Source organism: Mirounga leonina, unplaced genomic scaffold (genome assembly GCF_011800145.1).
Source record: "Mirounga leonina isolate KUSES-001 unplaced genomic scaffold, KU_Mleo_1.0 Mir_165, whole genome shotgun sequence".
NCBI classification, from domain to species: Eukaryota; Metazoa; Chordata; class Mammalia; order Carnivora; family Phocidae; genus Mirounga; species Mirounga leonina.
This window is the reverse complement of record NW_023270415.1, coordinates 56,484,120-56,503,929: the sequence shown is the minus strand read 5'-3', so window position 1 is coordinate 56,503,929 and position 19,810 is coordinate 56,484,120. Positions and strand designations below refer to the sequence as shown.

Genomic DNA, 19,810 nt, shown 5'->3' with positions numbered 1-19,810 from the left:
TTTTGTGTGAGATTCAGTGGGAACCTGAAAAACATCCATTTCAAAAGGAAGTACTCATCAAAGGTGCCATATTTTTGTTGCTAAAAATAGTTTCCATTTATCTACAGTTCAGGCACAGTATGAACATTGATTTGATAGCATTTCCAATTCTTCTGGTTTGCCTCAGGCCTGTCTACATAATACAAAAGTGTAAAAAAGGTGTCTCAGTCTCCATTATGTTAGTGTTTTTAGAAAACTTTAGATTCATATCTTTATAAAAGGTTTATCAATTGATCTAAATCCTGAAAAATGGACAACTAGTTAAAGAGCATTAGTTCTCATCCTATAGAAGAAGAAACTGGAACAGAACGTGACTTGGCTTAGATCACCGAGTAAGTCAGTGACTATATCCTGAGAGAATACAGAATTTTGATGTTAGTGTCTGTGCACTAAACCAGGTGATTTTCATACTGGCTAGCAGGGCTTACGGCCTGCCATTCGTGGAAGGGTGCCCCGAGAAATGTGGCTGAAGGGTTCAGCCACACACAAGGCCTTGATTTTGAGTATTCTGAATAGAAATTTTAGGGTGGTGGGGACCAGGTACAAATTTTCATTTGAACCAGTTTTCTCTTAACTGTACAGAAGAATTTGAAAATGCTCCCATTTCCCCCCTCTTACCAAAATACCATGTGAGTCCATAGAAACTGTCACTGGGAGGGAGTTTGCATTTAAACCAAAGGCACTGGGAACATCTTGGCTGCTTAGTATTATTTATATGACATAGCAAGACTCGTATACCAAGGCTGACCAATGAGGTTGGTAGGACAGACCAGCTCTCCTTTGTCTTGACAACCCTGACTTTAAAATTCAAGTTAACTTTAGCCTCGTCTAAATTAGTGATGTCACTTTGGAAGCGAGATCATTTACATACCTGTGTATCATTGTGTTGTCTTCAAAAATAAAAAGTACAGCAATCCTGCTTCTAAAATACTTTCTGAAGAGTATGAGTCCTTTCTAATACATAACCTTTGAAATAATGGGAATGGAAATGAGTAAGAATGAATTTAGTACAGTCATTCAATGAAATGAATAGAATCATTAACTCTGCATTGTAAGAGGTCTATTATAACCATTGAAAAATGTTATCCCAAAGTTAACCTAACCCTGAAAGCATATTATTTGACTAATAAACATGCATTGGATCGGGCGCCTGGGTGGCTCAGTTGGTTAAGCGACTGCCTTCGGCTCAGGTCATGATCCTGGAGTCCCTGGATCGAGTCCCTGGATCGAGTCCTGCATCGGGCTCCCTGCTCAGCAGGGAGTCTGCTTCTCCCTCTGACCCTCCCCCCTCTCATGTACTCACTCTCTCTCATTCTCTCTCTCTCAAATAAATAAATAAAATCTTTAAAAAAAAAACATGCATTGGATCATCATATTCTACTTAGATAAATATGAATAGACTAGATTTCAAATATGATAAACTCTATATAATTACATTAATCTTTATTAAAATCACAAATGATAATACTGAGTATGTTAAATTGGGGACATCAACTTTCTTACATGCATATGACTGGTTTGTGCATATATATATATATACACTAAATATATTTATATGCTAAATATATTTAGTGTATATATATATAATAAATATATATAATAAATATACACTAAATATATTTACTAAATCTGTACAGAGCTAATGGAAATTTTAAAAGTTTATATAATTCTAGCTAATATTAATGTACTGGTAGATTTCAAATAGAATCCTGGAAAAGCCATCTTTATTGGTTGAGACAAACTTTTCACTTGCAAGTTAAGAGAAGCTATTTGAGCTAGCTTAAGCCTAGAAGCATTACAAGCCATGTGCAGTTATATCAAAGACCCCAAGAAAAGGGATCTAGGAGAGACCCATCAAGCCCAGAATCTAGCAACTGGACAATAGGACTCAGTCTTTTCCACTACTCTATGTTTGCCTACTTTGTTTTTTCTTTGCAAATTGGCCATATGACTAAGGGTGCATTTTTCTATTTATCTTTCAGCCACATACGGAAAATGATTAATTGTCTCAATCTCAGTTCCAGATTTCTAGAGAGAGAGAATCAGAAGGTCTCAACTCTTGTATTTACCTCTGATTTGATCAGGTGGTCAGAAGTGACTTAAATAAAATTATAAGAGCTCACTTCTGGGAGGGACAAGAGAGGGGAAAGTTATGAATTACACAGGCACTCAAATCATTTTCTTGATTTTTTTCCTTTAATATGTTTATTCACTCTTTTTCTATATAGGTTTTAGATTTTTGGACATAGATATAATTATTAACATATAAGGATATATTACCTGTTGCTAGAGATGACAAAAACTCTAGTGTTGAAAAAAGTACTCAACATAATTTCTATAATATCCAAAATATTGTAAGTTGGAATAATTTTTGGCTAAAAATAGATGGGTAGTGAAGCGAGTAGCTGTCAAAATGACTGATACAACATCTAGATTAATTATGGGGTAAATGCCAGACACACGTATTTCACTAACTGCTGTATCACTCTTTAACTTGAGCTGAGGGTTTGGAAGACCCATCATTAGGAGTTAGGACTTTTGTTACATTAAAGTTATTATAGATACAAAATGTTTTTAATCTGACTCTTAGATGTGTAACACCAAGATACTGAACAGTAAGATTTTTAGCCTACAAAAATAACCATGGTGATGATGTATGATTTCCAGTTTATAATCTAAATTAGTAGATACGTACATTGAATGGGACAAATATGTTACATAGTATTTTTCTTGCTTTCAAATGATGAATATGACATTAATTTTAAATAAAAAATCCCATAAAATCAAGTGTTTTTAATTAAAATCTGATAATTTTTTTAAATACAAACTCATAGGATATCTTAAAATTTATTTTTTTTTTAAACCAGGAAACTCAGGGCTAAAACTGATGCTCAATGAAACTTCCTTGAATCTTATCATAAGCATATGTTTTCTCCCTTCATTTTTATGATCTTGCCTTTGTACATCTATTTTATTAATCAAAATATATGTATGTCTTTTATTAGAAGCTACTTCATTTTTTCTTGGGTAAAATGTTTAATATAAACACATAGTAAAAAATACAAATATAAAATGGTTGTTAAAATATACTACAGAGGAAGCATATAAATTGTGAATTCTTAGTTTTACATATATATAAAATATATGTATGCTATATATATGTATTAAACAAATATATTTAATTTGTGATGTTAAAAATCAGACACAAATAAATACAATGATGAAAATTCTAGGAGAGCAAAAGTCATTTGCTATGAAACATCATGAAAGAGAAAGATCTTACTTAGAATATTCTAAATTTATACAAAATGTGGAGCACCTGGGTGGCTCAGTCATTAAGCGTCTGCCTTCGGCTCAGGTCATGATCCCAGGGTCCTGGGACTGAGCCCCGCATCAGGCTCCCTGCTTGGTGGGAAGCCTGCTTCTCCCTCTCCCACTCCCCTTGCTTGTGTTCCTACTCTTGCTATTTCTCTCTCTCTGTCAAATAAATAAATAAATTCTTTAAAAAAATAAAAATAAATAAATATATACAAAATGTCTATTATGCCTTGATTAGCTATCTAAACTTCATGGCTTAGGAACTGAGATATAACATTTAAAATAAAGAAATAAGAAAAAAATAAAATAAATAGTTAAAGAAGATAAATTATATTTACTAAATAGACATGTCTTATAATTTTATAATGCTTTTGCACAAAACATGCTAATTGGGTCCAACTTAAAGTGATTTTTATTTAAATATTGACTGCAATTAAAACTTTAAATGGATGTTTTTTAATTCCTGATATAAAAATAATATTCAGTATTTTTGCATTATATATAATTGGTTATACAGAGCACCTTTTATTGGTAATTATTGGTGGGAAAATTGTAATGAATTATTTTTCCATGAAGTTTTTGAGTTGGATAATGAAAAATTATTTTTTTCTACAAATAATCAAATTATATTATGCATGTTAGAAGTTAATTTAGAATCAGAAGGACCTATCATCACAAGTTGGAAAAGGATGGACAGCTATATAAGATATGGTATTAAGTGGTCTTATAATTGAAAAAGTATTTATTAATGCACTGATATTTGGAGAAAATTTTGGTAATTGATTTAACTATAATAAACTCTGAACAGAAAATTAATCCATTATTAAATTTGTTTAATTCTAGGTATACTAGATATTTGGTATAAATATTTGTGAATTTGACAAAAATAGTTATTATATGTGTTACTGAGATATAGAAAAATTTTAAATAAATATTACTTCTCTGGTATCTGATTAATATCTAAAGCAGTATTTATGATGACTTCAGAAAAGTTTGCAGAAATAAGGAAAAAAGTCTTACAAGTAAAAACAAAGGCTATGTAATCCAACATATTTCTTATATCTTATTAACATCAAGTTACTTAATGAAGTAACCCAAATGTATGCTTCAAAGAATAAACAGTGATTTTGCTTCATGCTATGTAAAGTATGGAAGGGATATCACTCTTCTTTAAGAAACTATAGGCATGTTAAATCTTTTTTAAGTTAAGTAATCAAATGATTTTGTATTAAATTATTAGTCCCCACTCCTTCAGTTTATCCAACATTTTTGATAGTTCTTTGTGCACAAGGGTGAGTAACACAGTCCCTAGTCTAGAGAAACTAACCTCTGGTGTGTGGAAGATTTCATAGGATAGACGATAACACTGGTAACTTTGAAAGTTGCTAAGGGAGCATGTAAAAGAAAGTTCTCCTAATCTGTTTCTGCAGGGAAACCTTCCTAGAAATGTCTGAGCTAAATCTTTTAGGATAATATCTAGGAAAAGAAAGTTAGGAAAGACATTCCATGCAGGGTAAACAGCATGAAAATATGCATGCATTAAGGGAACTACAAAAATTCAGTACTATATGAGCACAATTTGAGTAAAAGTAAGTGGTCAGTGATGAAGCTAGACAGATGGGCTGTGGTCGGGTTATAGGGGCTTTTTTTTTTCTTTAAGGTTTTTTATTTATTTATTTGACAGAGAGATAGACAGCGAGAGAGGGAACACAAGCAGGGGGAGTGGGAGAGGGAGAAGCAGGCTCCCCGCTGAGCAGGGAGCCCGATGCGGGGCTCAATCCCAGGACCCTGGGATCATGACCTGAGCCGAAGGCAGATGCTTAACAACTGAGCCACCCAGGCAGGCGCCCCATGGTTATAGGGGCTTTTATCGTCAACTTAACACAATGTAACTTTATCCTATGGGTGAGTTGACAGTAAAGATTTTAAGAAAGAGAATGCTAAGGCTCTGACTTTATGTGGAAAATTAATGTGGTCAAGACTGGAGTAATGGAAACAAGTTAGATTATTATCATGATTGTAGTTATGATTATTATAATTATAATTATGACATTAGTTCACAAAGTGTGATTGCTGACCAAGCAGCAGCAGTATGACCTAAGAACTTGTTGGAAATACAGATTCTGGGCCTCCCCCAGATCAACCAAGTCAGAAACTTTCAAGGGAGGCTCATCTATTTGTGTTCTGGTAAGTCCTGATTATGATATCCGCTAAAATTTGAGAACCAAACCTGTCGAAAAGATATTGAAGACTAAAACAGGATGTATAAGTGGAGAGACAGAAGGGGACAGTTTAAGAGTTAGGAGGTAAAATGATCAGTATTTGGTGGTAGATTGAATGAGCGGAGATTTATGGGTAGAAAGTGGCAAGCATTAACTGAGATCTACCCTAAACTAGATTGCTGGATTGCTGGATTGATAGAGGTAATGGGTTTTGTAAAACCAGTTTGGCTGAAGAACAGAAGTGCAAAGTCTACATGATCAGTCACACAATCTAGTCCACATGAGAAAGTCAAAATATGTGGCGCCCTGTTGCATAACTGAACTGCGTGCTCTGGAGCACAATTTGAAGGACTTCGTTTATGTTGAATACAGGGTAAACAGTGCTCCCTGGAGTTGATCAGTATAGTGGCCCTGGACAAAATGGGTTGTCAAGGGGGTAAGAGATCTCCTCAGAGGTATGGTGAGGGTGTCTTGGAAGACAAAACGTAAGATAACTGGAAGAATAAAGGTTGCTATCAGAGAGTGACAGTTGGAATTGAATGTTTGTGATATAGCATAACTCTGGGTGATAATGAGAATATGAGAAATGGTAGCATTTAGCTACTCTCAAGGTCCAAATGGAATCTTGGGTCAAATTATGTCATTTTAAGCTTAGCCTCATGTTGCTTTAGCAGGTGAGAGTAGGAACTAACTGGGAAGGAAGGAAACAGGGTATTTGTGAAACATGCTAAGAGGATGACTGATCATTCTCAGACTCCCAATTGCTGGGGAAGGCTGAAATGGCAGACACTAAATATCCCTCACCTTGTCCTCCAGCTGTAATCATTTAATAAATAATTTCTTCTTGTAATGTAGTTTGAGTAAACAACATCCTTCCCAAGTCTGCTGCCACAAGTTAATTCAGCTTTTATCCATTCAAATGTAATATGGTAGTGTTGGCTTCATGATTATAATTACTGCTGGTCATTCTTTTTATTTAGTAATTTCTTTATGCAGTGGCTAATTTAATTTTCAACACAAATTTTACTTGCTCTGAGAGCTTTAGCAACTTTATGTTTTCATTAAAAAAAGATTTCAAATGCCAAAGCCTGCCATTTGAGACCCTTCAGAAATTGATTCTTACATTTATCTTTGACTTAATTTAATGCTTAAAATAAATCTCAAGACAAATAATATTATCATCTTTATTTATAGGATAAGTCTTAAAGAGGGGATATACCTCATTCAAGCAAGATCAGGTTCAGAGTTAAAGCCACATACACATTACTCTGGGGTCTATTTTCTTTTTTTGCTGTATCTTACCGCTTCCCACTTTACCCTCCCCGCCTCCCCAGCTTCCCAGCTCACTGTGTGAACTTATCCATACCAACCAATCAAATGTACTTTTTCCTAAACTATATGATGTATATTTTAACCTTCATACATTTTCTCATCATGTTCTTTTCTACTTTTATATCAGTTGTTCTCAAACTTTATTGTTCATTAAAATCACCTGGAGGGCTTGTTAAAACATAGATTGCTGGTCCCCATTCAGAGTTTCTGATTCAGTGGGTCTGGGATAAGTTCCCAGAATATGCATTTCTTTTTTTTTTTTTAAAGATTTTATTTATTTATTTGACAGAGAGATAGAGAGCACAAGTGGGCAGAGAGGCAGGCAGAGGGAGAGGGAGAAGCAGTCTCCCCGCCAAGCAGGGAGGCCGATGCGGGACTCTATCCCAGGACCCTGGGATCATGACCTGAGCCGAAGACAGCCGCTTAACCGACTGAGCCACCCAGGCGCCCCCAGAATATGCATTTCTAAAAAAGTTCCCAATGATGCTGAGGTTACCAGTCTTGGGACCCTACTTTGAAAACCATGTTTTATGTATTTATCTAAAATTCACATCCTTAAAAGCTTAGTGCAAATTGCATGTCTTCCAGCATATATTTGTTACATTCACAACCTTTGCATCTAAACGCCTTTGCATCTAATCTTCTGTTGCATTTAGTGTCTTCCATATTCATTTGCCTCTTATGTTGTTAGTTATCTTTATTTCTCTGTCTTCATCCATCTTTATTATTTATCTTTATTTAATGATCTACCTGTCCGTCTTGTGTTTAGATGAGCTTGTTGGCCTTTTGGTATGTTATATATTTTCTTCAAACTACCGTGGCAAAAAGTTTAGCACCTATGCATGCATTGGGTACTCAAATATTTGATGATGATACGTATACAAAGAGGTGTTTTTTCGTTAGTCTTGATTTCCCCCCCAATTTTACTTTAAATCAGTTTTAAATATCTTTTCCTTCTAGCTTCTACCATGAAGAATTTCTTTTGAAAGCATTTTTTCATCCACAGTTTTTTTCTATTTGTTGCCATATTTGAAGCTGCATTGGTACGTTTCTCTGTAATTTGCTATAGGTAGGAAGTGTTGTGCAGTTCCATTGCAAAAAAGGACACCTTCTCCAAGGGTCTACAACACGCACTTGCCTTCCTGACCTCACATGGAGTGGAATTCAGCCTGAGTGCATACGTAAGTATTGTGGCTAAGAAATCATACTTACCACAGATAGGAATTTATATGCATTTTTTCTTACAAGTGGGAAGTAAATCTATATCTACACAAAAGATGTATTACATGGATTTTTTTTAGATTATGCTAAAACATAATTTATGTATATAAGTTTATTACTGTATCATGACCCCAATGCCCATTAAGGAACATTCTTTCTAAAGAAGTCAAAAGGCATGAGGCACAATTTTGTTTTTTTTGCAAGCCTCTTGTAATTGTGTTCAGCTTGGTTATCTGATAATTTTAGATGATTATTAGTTTACCAATTCAGAGGTCTGAATATATGAATCTAAAGTATGCTGAAATACAGAAGGCTCCAATTTAGTGCCTCTTAATCCTTTATCACTTGCAAAACTCTCTGAGATTCTGAGGAAAGGTAGAAACATCCATGGAAGGAAATACACATGAATAGTTTGACCAAAATTTTGAATACTATTTCAGGATTTCCTGGAGCTTCTTTTTTTTTTTTTCCTGGAGCTTCTAAATGTGCACTGACCCTAAGTTGAGAGCACTTGCCGTACAGATTAAAGAAGAACAAAGCCCAAGGTCATGAAGCTATCTTTTCTGGCTTACAGTTAGAAATAAATTTCAGTTGGTGAATTACTTATCTCTTTCCCTCCCACTTTCTCCTTTTTATCTCCTTTCCTATCTTTTTAAAATCCTGAGCATCTTGGGGAAAAACAATAAAGAGTAAGCAGGAGTAGAAATACTCATCAGAATGGTGGCAAACTTTTAGGATTTGCTAAAGTCTAAATAAGTCCTGTGAATTTACTCTAGACCTGTTCAGAACCACCCGAATGATCATGGGAGCCCCCGTGGACCTGCAGCTTACTGAAAAACAGGAGAACACTCCACTGAGAAGTCATTCACATGCCTGGTTAGCTGATATTTAAATATGGCAAAATTCCTTAAGAGACAGTTAAGTAGAGTGCATATTTTAGAACCTGTGTGAGATGTAACTAGGTATTTCACAGTAAACCAAACTTCTTTGATGACTTCTATAAAGGATATGATGATTTAAAAAGAGTTATTACTGAAAGCATCTCAGAACTTCTACTATGTGCATAATGTGAAGATTAAACTTACTTCTGCTTGGGCATAATGTGAGGATTAATTAATGTAACTGCCCCCCCGCCCCACCCCAAAAAAAGAATGTAGTAGAGGCAGACTATTTGCGTTTATCCTTAGCAATATTTCCTCCAGGATTAAAGATCATTAATGGAATTATATTAAATATAAAACATGTAACACAATGTCACATAATATTAAAAAGAAGTTAGCTATACACAGAATAATTTTTTCAGAGACAAACTTTTAAGTATCTGTATCCATGAACAAATGATCAGAAATGCTTTCTGGTTTAGGGAGAAAATTCTTTGTAGCATCTGTCTCTGAGAATGGAATGGTATTTATAAGATAAAACAGGGAAACTGGGGGCGGGGCCAAGAAGTGGCGTAAGTATGGGTAGAATGGAATAGAGGTAGCAAATCAAGAGTGGGAGGAAGCTTGAAGAAAAAGAGACAGAAATTAAAAGAATGAAAAGATACTGCTACTTATGGACCCAAAATATGGCCATAAAATTCCACATGTAAAAAATTATTGAATTGTACTTTCTATATTAGGAAGTATTAATGTCAGAGTGATATACTGAGTTATGGTTGTATTTAACTTTAGAAGACATGTTTTTAAAATTTAAAATAAATATAAAAAATAAAATAATATTTCATAAACTGGTGTAGAAAATCTGAGCTTGACAAACTTTGAAAGGTATCTTATTACAGGACTTCTTAGATCCTTTAAAATGCTAATAATTATTGAGACTCTCTAGAATTGTTATCTAATACACATTTATGAGCTTAATTATCTCCAGTAAGGTTCCCCCCCTCCCCTTGGCTTCCCTTGTAACATCTACCAGTGTTCCACAGATGACTGCTTAGGACATGATAGCCTATGAAATTAATATGTATGTTGACATTGATACATTTTCCTTGATAAATTAGAATAACTATGCAAAGGTATATTTATATAAAGGCATTAACATGCCTCTAATATATATTGTGACTCTCATTTCAAAATTTTCTTAACATGTCTATAAAAAATGAACGCTTTTCTTTTTTCTTAATATAGCCCACAGCTGTAAGCAACCGGAAACTCCTGCTCATGCAAATGTAGTAGGAATGGACCTTCCATCTCATGGCTATACACTCATTTATACCTGCCAGCCTGGCTTCTTCCTAGCAGGTGGAACAGAACATAGAGTGTGTAGATCTGATAACACCTGGACTGGAAAAGTTCCTGTTTGTGAAGGTAGGTTTTCATTATAGAAGCTTCTAACAGAAGCTGTTCTACTATTTCAGCCTTCCTAAGATGCAAGAGACAAAAACTCAACCCAGATTAGCTTAGGAACAAAGGAAATATATTAACCAACTCCAAGGGCAGGTATTCCTGGAAGAGAGATATTATTGAGGTCTTGTTATAAATTCTTTTACATACTCTGTTTTTTTCTTCTTTATTTCTTCTTCTAGTTACTTCATCATCGTAGGTGTATGAGTTTTCTGGGCTGTTGTAACAAAGTACCACAAGCTGGATAGCTTAAAACAGCAGAAATTTATTCTCTCAGAGTTCTGGAGGCCAGAAGCTTAAAATCAAGGTGTTGGTAGATCCATGCACCCTCTGAAATCTCTAGGGAAAAATCATGCTTTATTTCCTCCTAACGTTTGGCAGCTTCTGGCTATCCTTGGCGTTCCTTGGCTCATGGCTGCTCCATACCAATTTCTACCTCTGTCTTCATGTGGCTTCCTTTCCTATTTCTCTTTATACGTCCTCTCCCCTTCTTATAAAGACATCAGTCACTAGATTTCAAGGTTATTTCACCTGAGGAACCCTAATTAATTATATCTTCAAATATCCTATTTCCAAAAAAGGTCATATTTGAGATTCTTGGTGAACATGAATTTTGAGGTCCCATTATTCAACCTACCACAGTAGGGAACATTGCTGCCAACATATCTTTTGGTTTAGAAGAGTTTTTGCCAAAGCTTCTTGGTCAGGAAAGCACTATTCAAGAGTCTGATTGTCAGTTTTAAATGGAGCCCACCTCCAGATCTATTAGTCAACCAGGGTGATATAGTATTTTGTCCAGATCTAAGTGAAGTGTCTACTTCTCTTGCTGCTTGATCAGGACAATCCCGAGCTGGATAAGATGTAGTGAGTTTACCAGAGAAAAAAGGCTTATGTGTTCACAACCAGGAATAGAGGAATTTTTTCTAGAATTCTTGGTAAGGTCATCAATAAATTCCTTTTCCTTTTCCTTTTTATTTTTTCAGCCCTTCTAATTCCTGTTGTCCTGCAGCATTCACAAATGTTAACGACCTTCTTTTTGAAATGTGTTCACTCTCTTAGCAAGAACACTACTCAGTTTATTTTAAATTTTTCACGAGATTGAAAGATTAAAAATCCATTTAAATCCAACAGAATTTCAATACCTTTATCTATCCACTTTGCTGTTTATCATCACTACTATAGAAGGCTAATTCAGCATTATCTCTAGACGGAGACTACTGCAGCAGACTCCCAACGCCTCTGCCTGTATCAACAGCCCTTTCTTTCCACATTGTTCTCTGTCTTGGAGTCAGAGTGATGTTCACCCAAATTATTTCCCTTAAAACCTTTGAAAGACATTATATTGTTCTTAAGGAAAAGATATGCCTTTATACAGTCTACAAGCCCTGAATGTCATAGTTCCCATAACTTTGCAGCATATCTAGCAACCCACATGATTTCCTTGCTTTGAACTACCTTTGGTTTGGCTTAAAACTTTAGTTTTAACTCTTTAGTTTTGAGTCTATCCAATTTCTTATAACACCATGGGCCAACTTAGCAATTTTGTATTTTGAAACACATACCTACCAAATTATTTCTGCCTTTGTGCAACAGGAATATACCCTTAAGCTTCAGCTACCATGCTGTAATCAACTGTTTACATGTTGGTCTACATGGCTTACATGTTCTTTAAAATAAGAAAGAGAATCCTGAAATGATAAGGCAGCACTGATCTTTCCCTTGTCCCACTGAACTATAATGGGGTAATTATTGAAGTTTTTAGCTGTACAGCAGAAGTGTTGAGTAGGTACTGAGATGTTAGGATGAATTGGACATTTTGGAGAAAACTATATGGTATGTCAGAGAATAAAATTGACAATGCATTACTGTGTGTGTTCCTAATTATATTAATTTTCGTGAACCTTTTACTTCTTTTTCCATAGCTGGTTCCAAAATACTGGTGAAAGATCCAAGACCTGCACTAGGAACACCTAGCCCAAAGCTAAGTGGTTAGTAATTTCAGTTGTTTTCCTAGAAGTCATGATTTCTAAAAGTGATCTACTATTTTCTTGACAAAGTGAAAGTTATTTAGAAAAATATATATTCAGTATGGGAAAACTATGAATTTGACTATTTGGAATTTGAAAACTTATATTTTATGATGTTGAATTTCAAGAAATGTAATTCTGAGACATGTTAATATTCCAAAAATAATGTTTATAGTTCTCTCTGTAAAATATCCTCGGGAGTATCTGAAAATGACTATACTATATTGTCAATGCTTTATTTAAAACATTGAAACAAAAAACGAGATGTTTTAAATATAGTTCTTTAAAAAGGAAAAAATGCATTTGGTATGAGAGTAAAAGTTCAGCAATTTTAGTTTATAGTTTATTGATTTAAAAACCAAAATTTTAAATTTTGTCGTTAGAAGAATGGGCTTTTCAGTCCTACAGCCTTAATGTAATTATCATGTTGTACACCCCCTGAACACTTTGGAAAAGTTATTTTATATATGTGAGCCTCCATTTCTTTATCTATGCAAAATAAACAATGATTAGATTATTATAAATGAATTTCATGAAAATGAAATGTGAAGCGCTTAGCCCATAGTAAGGCCGCAATATATGAGAGCTTCTTTTTTTAGTATTAGCCAATATTTTATTTATATGATATAAATTAAAAGCTACAGATAAAGATTTAACATTTAATCTGTACCTTGGAGACAGATTTGGTTTCATTATATTAAGCCAGAAACAGTGTTAGCTTCTAATTTTAGTTGTGTTTAGAAGTTCTCAAGGTACATACTATAAAACTGGAGTACCCACAAAAAAATCTGTCTGAAACACTGATTTATTCAACATGCAGTGGAAATAGAGTGAATGCCACTAAGGCAATCCAAGAATATGTCAACATAAGAGAGAAAGTTTAACAGTGGAGTCAGAAAACCACAGTGGTCTATCAATGCAGAATTTTCCAAGGGAGATGGTTTATCTAGTAGCAGATAGGTGTTTTAAGTAATAACTCCAGTATATCAAATGTAAAACCCGACTTTCCTGGCAAAACATGACCTATGGTTACCAATAAATAAAAAAGAATATGGAAGAACAACACAATTAATTAGCTTGACCCTATATACATATATATATATATAGAGAGAGAGAGAGAGATTTATGTATCAATCATAGAATATATATTTTATTCAAAGGCACATGGGACAGGTATAACACTTGATCATATATTAAATAATAAATAAAAATGCATACATTTCAAAGCAAAGTTAGTCTTCAGATCTGATATCTTACAATGATGCAGGTAAAAAAATTAATAAGAAAATAGGTACATTTTAAAAAATTCTGAATATTTGGAAATTAAAAACAAAATCAATACTTATGAATAATTCATAAATTAAAGAAGAAATTAAATAAAAATATAATACTAGAACTTAGCTATATTGAAAAATCTGTGTATCAAAACTTGGGGACTATATCAAAAACAAAGTTATGAGGGGAATTTATAGTTTTAAATTCTTACATTAGAAAAGAAAAAAGCCTCAGAATTAATGAATTAAGTAGCCCTGTTAAGAAGATATATAAAGTATAACAGAATAACCAAAAGAAAGCAGAAAATCAATGTAATCATAAAAATGAAGAAATAACCACCCCCCCCCACCCCGCCCCCGCAAGGATGCAATAGAAGAATCTCAACAGAGCCAAAAGTAGTTCTTTGGAGAAAAAAAAGTAGAAAATTTCTGGTAAAACTGATCAAAAATAGGACAAAAATTAAATAATATAACAAAAGGAAATATGAACATAACCACATAGAGAATAGATTGAATCAATTATAATTATATTAATGGAAAACAATAATAGTCAACTTTAAAAATTGGACAAATTACTAGAAAAGTATATTTTACCAGAACAGAAGAAAACTTGAATGACCCTATAACAGATAAATTAGGAGTTTAAAACTATTTCCACAGAGAAAAACCAAGTCCTTATGGATCTACCGATGAGTTCTGCCAAATTTTAGCGGAACAGAACAGATTATCCCATTTTATAAAATCTCTTCCAGTCAGAAAATCTCATTGTATGAGGGGTGCCTGGGTGGCACAGTAGGATTAACTGTCTGACTGTTAGTTTGCAGCTCAGGTGGTGATCTCAGAGCCATGATCTCAGGGTCATGATCTTGGGGTCATGAAATGGAGCCCCACCTCAGGCTCCACTCAGCAGGAGTCTGTTTAGGACTCGCTCTCCCTCTTCCCTTTCCCCAGCACCCCCGACTCATGCACGCTTTCTTCCTCTCTCTAAAAAAAAAAAAAAAAGAAAAAATCTCATTCTATGAATCCAATATAATTCTAATAACTCAGAAAGACATAATACAAAAGGGAATATTACAAACCCATTGGACTCAGGATGTATAGATGAAAATATCCTACATAAAATCTTAGCAAATCAAATCTAAAATCATAGTATAACAGAAAAACCAAAAGATGACACATCAGAACCAAATTGGATTCATGATAGATATGCAGGGATATTTTTATATTAAATAATCCTTAAAAGTAATCTATGACATTAAGAGATTAAAATGCAAACAATTTTGATCAGCACAATACCTACACAGAAAATATTTGATAAAATGCAGCACCTAGTTATAATTTTAAAAGACTCTTAACAAATTAGAAAGGAAAGGAATTTCTTTTACCTGAGTAAAAAAGATCTATTAAACGTCAGAGTAAATGCTATCTTCGATGGGAAAATGTTAGAAACATTTAATTTAAAATCATAAGGCACTGTGATTAGATTACTCCAAAATAACAAGAATGAAATTTGGAAGTTGTATCAGAGTCAGGAGCATGATGCTACATTTAGCAATACTCTGAAGCCTGTGAAGTAAAGTTTAAAATCAGACGTCTTGAAAGAAAGGATCATGACATCCTAGACTTCTTTTCATTGATACCCACATCAATGAGAGTGGGATGACATTTTAGAGTTTACAAAGAACTGCCAGATACACATTCATATTTAAATCCGAAAATAGACCTTACAATAGAAAGAAGTATGATCATTCCCATTGTACACGGGAATATAAATGATCAGATGGTGTCTGCTTTGTCCAACCTGAGCTGCATTTCTCAAAAGGTAGAGGGTAGTAGACAATTCTGTGCATTCTTTTGCATTCAGTGATGTCATACTGGTAGGAGTTTGAAATCTGCTATTATGGGAATATTTACACTATAGAAATCAGCAAATACTGCACATCAGTTTTTTTGTTCGTTTCATTTTGTTTTGTTTGTTTTTTCAGGAGACCCAGTTAAACATTTCCTGCCCCATCAGTGATTAAACCCAATGTAATGTACTTGGCTGGTACCACTACCTCCTCCTTTCCATTGCTCTTCTCTCCTGCTGCTGAGGTTCTCTTCCATCTCCTTCAACCACACTAATTCCCCTAAGAACTATGGATAAGATCAGCAGGTGTAATAGGTTTTCTTTGAAGGCTCGGAGATAGCGAAGAGTCATCACAGTCCAGTCCAGGTGGAAATAAACAATCAGACAGACAACAGCACTTACTTACTGAGAGTCTCTTATTTGCTAGGCACTGCCATTGGCATATCTTTCTCTCTTGCTCCTACTTTTACCTGGATGACTAAGAATCTATTACCTCCAAATTCCAGGTCTTTCTAGTGCAGCGCAATGTAGCTTGTCACTCTCTTCTGCCAATTTATTTCAGGTACACTTTCTTTTCACTAAAACCTGTAATATGCTTACCAAGTCAAGGGCTTTTTACTCATTCACTGTATCAGAGTTTTAGGTAAGACTCTCTACATACTTAGCATAGCATTCCCCTATAGCTTACATAGCTGTGAAGTTGGAGGTCTGGGGAGGGACTGCCACTGTAAGGATGACTTGGCAAAGGTCCCAGAGCCAGAACTATGGATTATTCATTTTACTAATTACATGTCTGCTAAATAGATATTTTATTAGCAATTATGTAGTAAGCTCTGAGATCCACAGTTTTCCTATTTTATCTGAATAATAGCAGCAACAGTAACAGTAGTATTAGTAATGGTAGCAGCTAACACTTAGCTAAACATTTCACTTTCCGGGCGCCTGGGTGGCTCAGATGGTTAAGCGTCTGCCTTCGGCTCAGGTCATGATCCCAGGGTCCTGGGATCGAGTCCCGCATCGGGCTCTCTGCTCCTTGGGAGCCTGCTTCTCCCTCTGCCTCTCTCTCTCTGTCTCTCATGAATAAATAAATAAAATCTTTGAAAAAAAAAAAGAAAAAAAAAACATTTCACTTTCCTTATCTCATTTAATCTTCCTAACAACTCTCAGTTAACCTCATGTTAATTAGGAGGAAATTCAGGTTTAGAGAGTTATGTAATTTATGCAAAACCACACAGTTTATAAATTGCAGAGGGACTTCAATACAAGGAGCCTAACTCCAGTGCTTGCAGTTCTAACCCTTCGGCTATATTGCTTTTGAATTATTAGAGAAGAAAACATCATGTGTTGAAATAGTCAGTAAAAACTCAACGCTTGAACATGTTTTATATTTCATGTATTTCATGTCTAGAGTAGTTTTGCTATTTTGGTTTGCTGAGTAGAATTCAGGGAATGTAACCTCAGTCTCTAAGATCTGGGCGATAAGTGTGATGTGTGTAGTGAAGACCAGGTGACAAATTGTCAATAACTTGTTAGGAAAAAAAAAGGCTTTCCCTTATTCTGTTATTGACTCATTTGCGCAAATAGGCATAGCTCCCTGGAATAACTGCTTTTGGGGGATGTGCTTTAGTGTGATGTATGAGATGAATGGCAGCTTCTCTTAGCCTTCTTTCAGGATCTGAGTAGACTTTGCCATACTGCCTTATATAACTATAAATTACATAACTGATTTATATAAATATAATGCCTTTTTGGCTATATCGAGAATAAAGAGCATTCCTTCTTTAGAGTTTTATAACATTTAGAATATTGATTTTACCACAGTTCATCTCTCTCCCATGAGAGTTAGGCAATTCTAGGGACAATTCCTTTATTTCCAAAAATACCTGTAAATTCAAAGTTGTCAATATGGTGAATCCCTGTTCTTCCTCAGGAGCATCTATTATTGGAATAACTGAACTCAGTATTCTGTAAAGGGGACAAAGGAGCATCCCTCCTAATGGTCTTTAAGTGCTAGTCTGCAAGAGGGGGGTTTAACTCTATGCTCTTCCTCCTATAAATCTACTCATACTGCCAGGAGAAAAGCAGGTCTCTTGGGACTTGTATACAGACCGACTTGGCTCAGTAAAATTATTTTATTTTCCTTCTGAAAGAAAGATGTTACTGGAGGAGACCAAATATAAGTAAATTTGATCTTTATCTGGTTCGGAATATAAGCCTTATGCCTTTAATTGGTGCTATCTTTGATGACTCAGCTATGAATACAAATATAGGTTATTGCAATTTTGGTTTATTCCAAAAAACTTGAAACATGTATATAAAGAATTCACTTTATAATATACAGTTCACCTTATTGTGTGTTTAGCAAAATTTCATAGTTCAATAAATGAATATTCATTAATCTACTTTTTAATGTTTATATTTATAGGGCACCATAAAATTAATGTGTATATTTAATCTATTTACAGTTCCCGATGATGTGTTTGCCCAAAATTATATATGGAAAGGCTCTTACAATTTCAAAGGAAAGAAACAACCCATGACCTTGACAGTTACTAGTTTCAATGCTTCCACTGGGAGAGTCAATGCAACACTCAGCAATAGCAACATGGAACTGCTACTTTCAGGTATCATGCTAAAGAACAGCAAACGACGCCTTCATGCTTTCACTTCCATCATTTTATAATTTTTATTAGTGATTTTTATACTGTGAAATATTTGTTACATTTTAATAACATTCATAATTTATTCAGAAACAAGGCTTTCCTGGTTTTTGGATGGATACGTGAATATTACTACACAAACGAAAAACTGATTCTGAAATAAGCTCGCTCATGATGTAGCTAGAATGAGACATCATAGAAAAGAACTTTTGATTTGAATAGCTAAATCTTTCTGTATTTTCATAACACCAAAGAGACCAGATCAATGACTTATAACCTATTTTAGGGACACAAAATCATTTCTTCAAATGAGACTATTTAGGTGGAGACCATAACTAAAGACAGCAAATGTAGAGCTACACTACTTTAAAGAAGCATAAGGGACCCAGAGCCCTATGCAACTGCTCAGGCTTCTCAACTTTCTGTGTCCTTGATCTAGTGCACATTTCCCTCACTTTGTTCTGTTTTTTTCTGACATTCAGCTGTTTTCTCAAATGTCATCTCATCAACCGTGCTCCCAATGATCCTATCTAAAGTAATACTCTCATTACAAATACAGACACACTCTTAGTCTTAGACACTCTTATCCTGTTTCACTTTCTTCTTTTCACTATTTATAGTATAGTATAATATGGTATTACATGACATGATATGACATTATTTATTTGTCTATACTCCAACAATGTAAGTTCTAAGAGGGAAGCTCTTTGCCTTTCCAGTTCATTACCATATCTCAGAAGTTAGAAAAGCATTTGGAACAAAATAGGCCTCAGTGAATATTATCCAAGTAATAAATTTGAAATATTGCTCTCATTTAAAAAATATTTTTAAAATACTGATATTGCAAATATGAAATATATTTTTTAAACTTCTTGATTGTTGGGGCTCTTGGATGGCTCAGTCGATTAGGTATCCCACTCTTGATTTTGGCTCAGGTCATGATCCCAGGGTCATGAGACTGAGCTCCATGTTGGGCTCCCTGCTGGGCATGGAGCCTGCTTGGTATTCTCTCTTTCCCTCTCCCCCTGGGCCTCCCCCACCGTCTCTCTCCCTCTCTTAAATAAATAAATAAATAAGCAAACTTCTTGGCTATGGAAATATCCTAAATAATTATTCATAATAAAATAATTTGTGGTATAAATGAAATGGAAACTAACATTATATTTATTGATTTTATAAATTTTAGGAAAACGATCACATCATTTTGTATTATGGAATGATTCTCCATTAAGTCCAAAGTTAAAGTGTCGGAAGCTAATATGTATTATATTTTAAAAACTATACACAGTTACAGTAATATAAACTGAAAGCAGCTTTATATTAAAATAAATTCATTTAAATTGTGACTACTGATTTATTTAACTTTGAGATATAACCTCTTTTTCTTTATTTTCTATAAGAGTCCCCACGAAATAAATGTATACTTAATCTAATCTACAAAAATTTCAAAATAAATTCCTACAAATATAGAAAAACAAACATTAATACATTAATTTGCTATCACTGTTTCCATATAAATCAATTAT

General features: G+C 34.3%; 1 protein-coding gene across 3 annotated transcripts in view; it reads left to right on the top strand.

The window, feature by feature from the left end:
• CSMD3 (CUB and Sushi multiple domains 3) overlaps positions 1–19,810 on the top strand; it is a 1,201,062-nt gene that overhangs the window by 1,171,490 nt on the left and 9,762 nt on the right. For all 3 annotated transcript variants that reach the window (XM_035011782.1, XM_035011781.1, XM_035011780.1), the window contains 4 exons: positions 7,981–8,092; positions 10,259–10,438; positions 12,397–12,462; positions 18,090–18,248. In XM_035011782.1, coding sequence (XP_034867673.1) covers positions 7,981–8,092; positions 10,259–10,438; positions 12,397–12,462; positions 18,090–18,248 — 517 coding nt within the window. The remainder of the gene's footprint in view (positions 1–7,980; positions 8,093–10,258; positions 10,439–12,396; positions 12,463–18,089; positions 18,249–19,810) is intronic.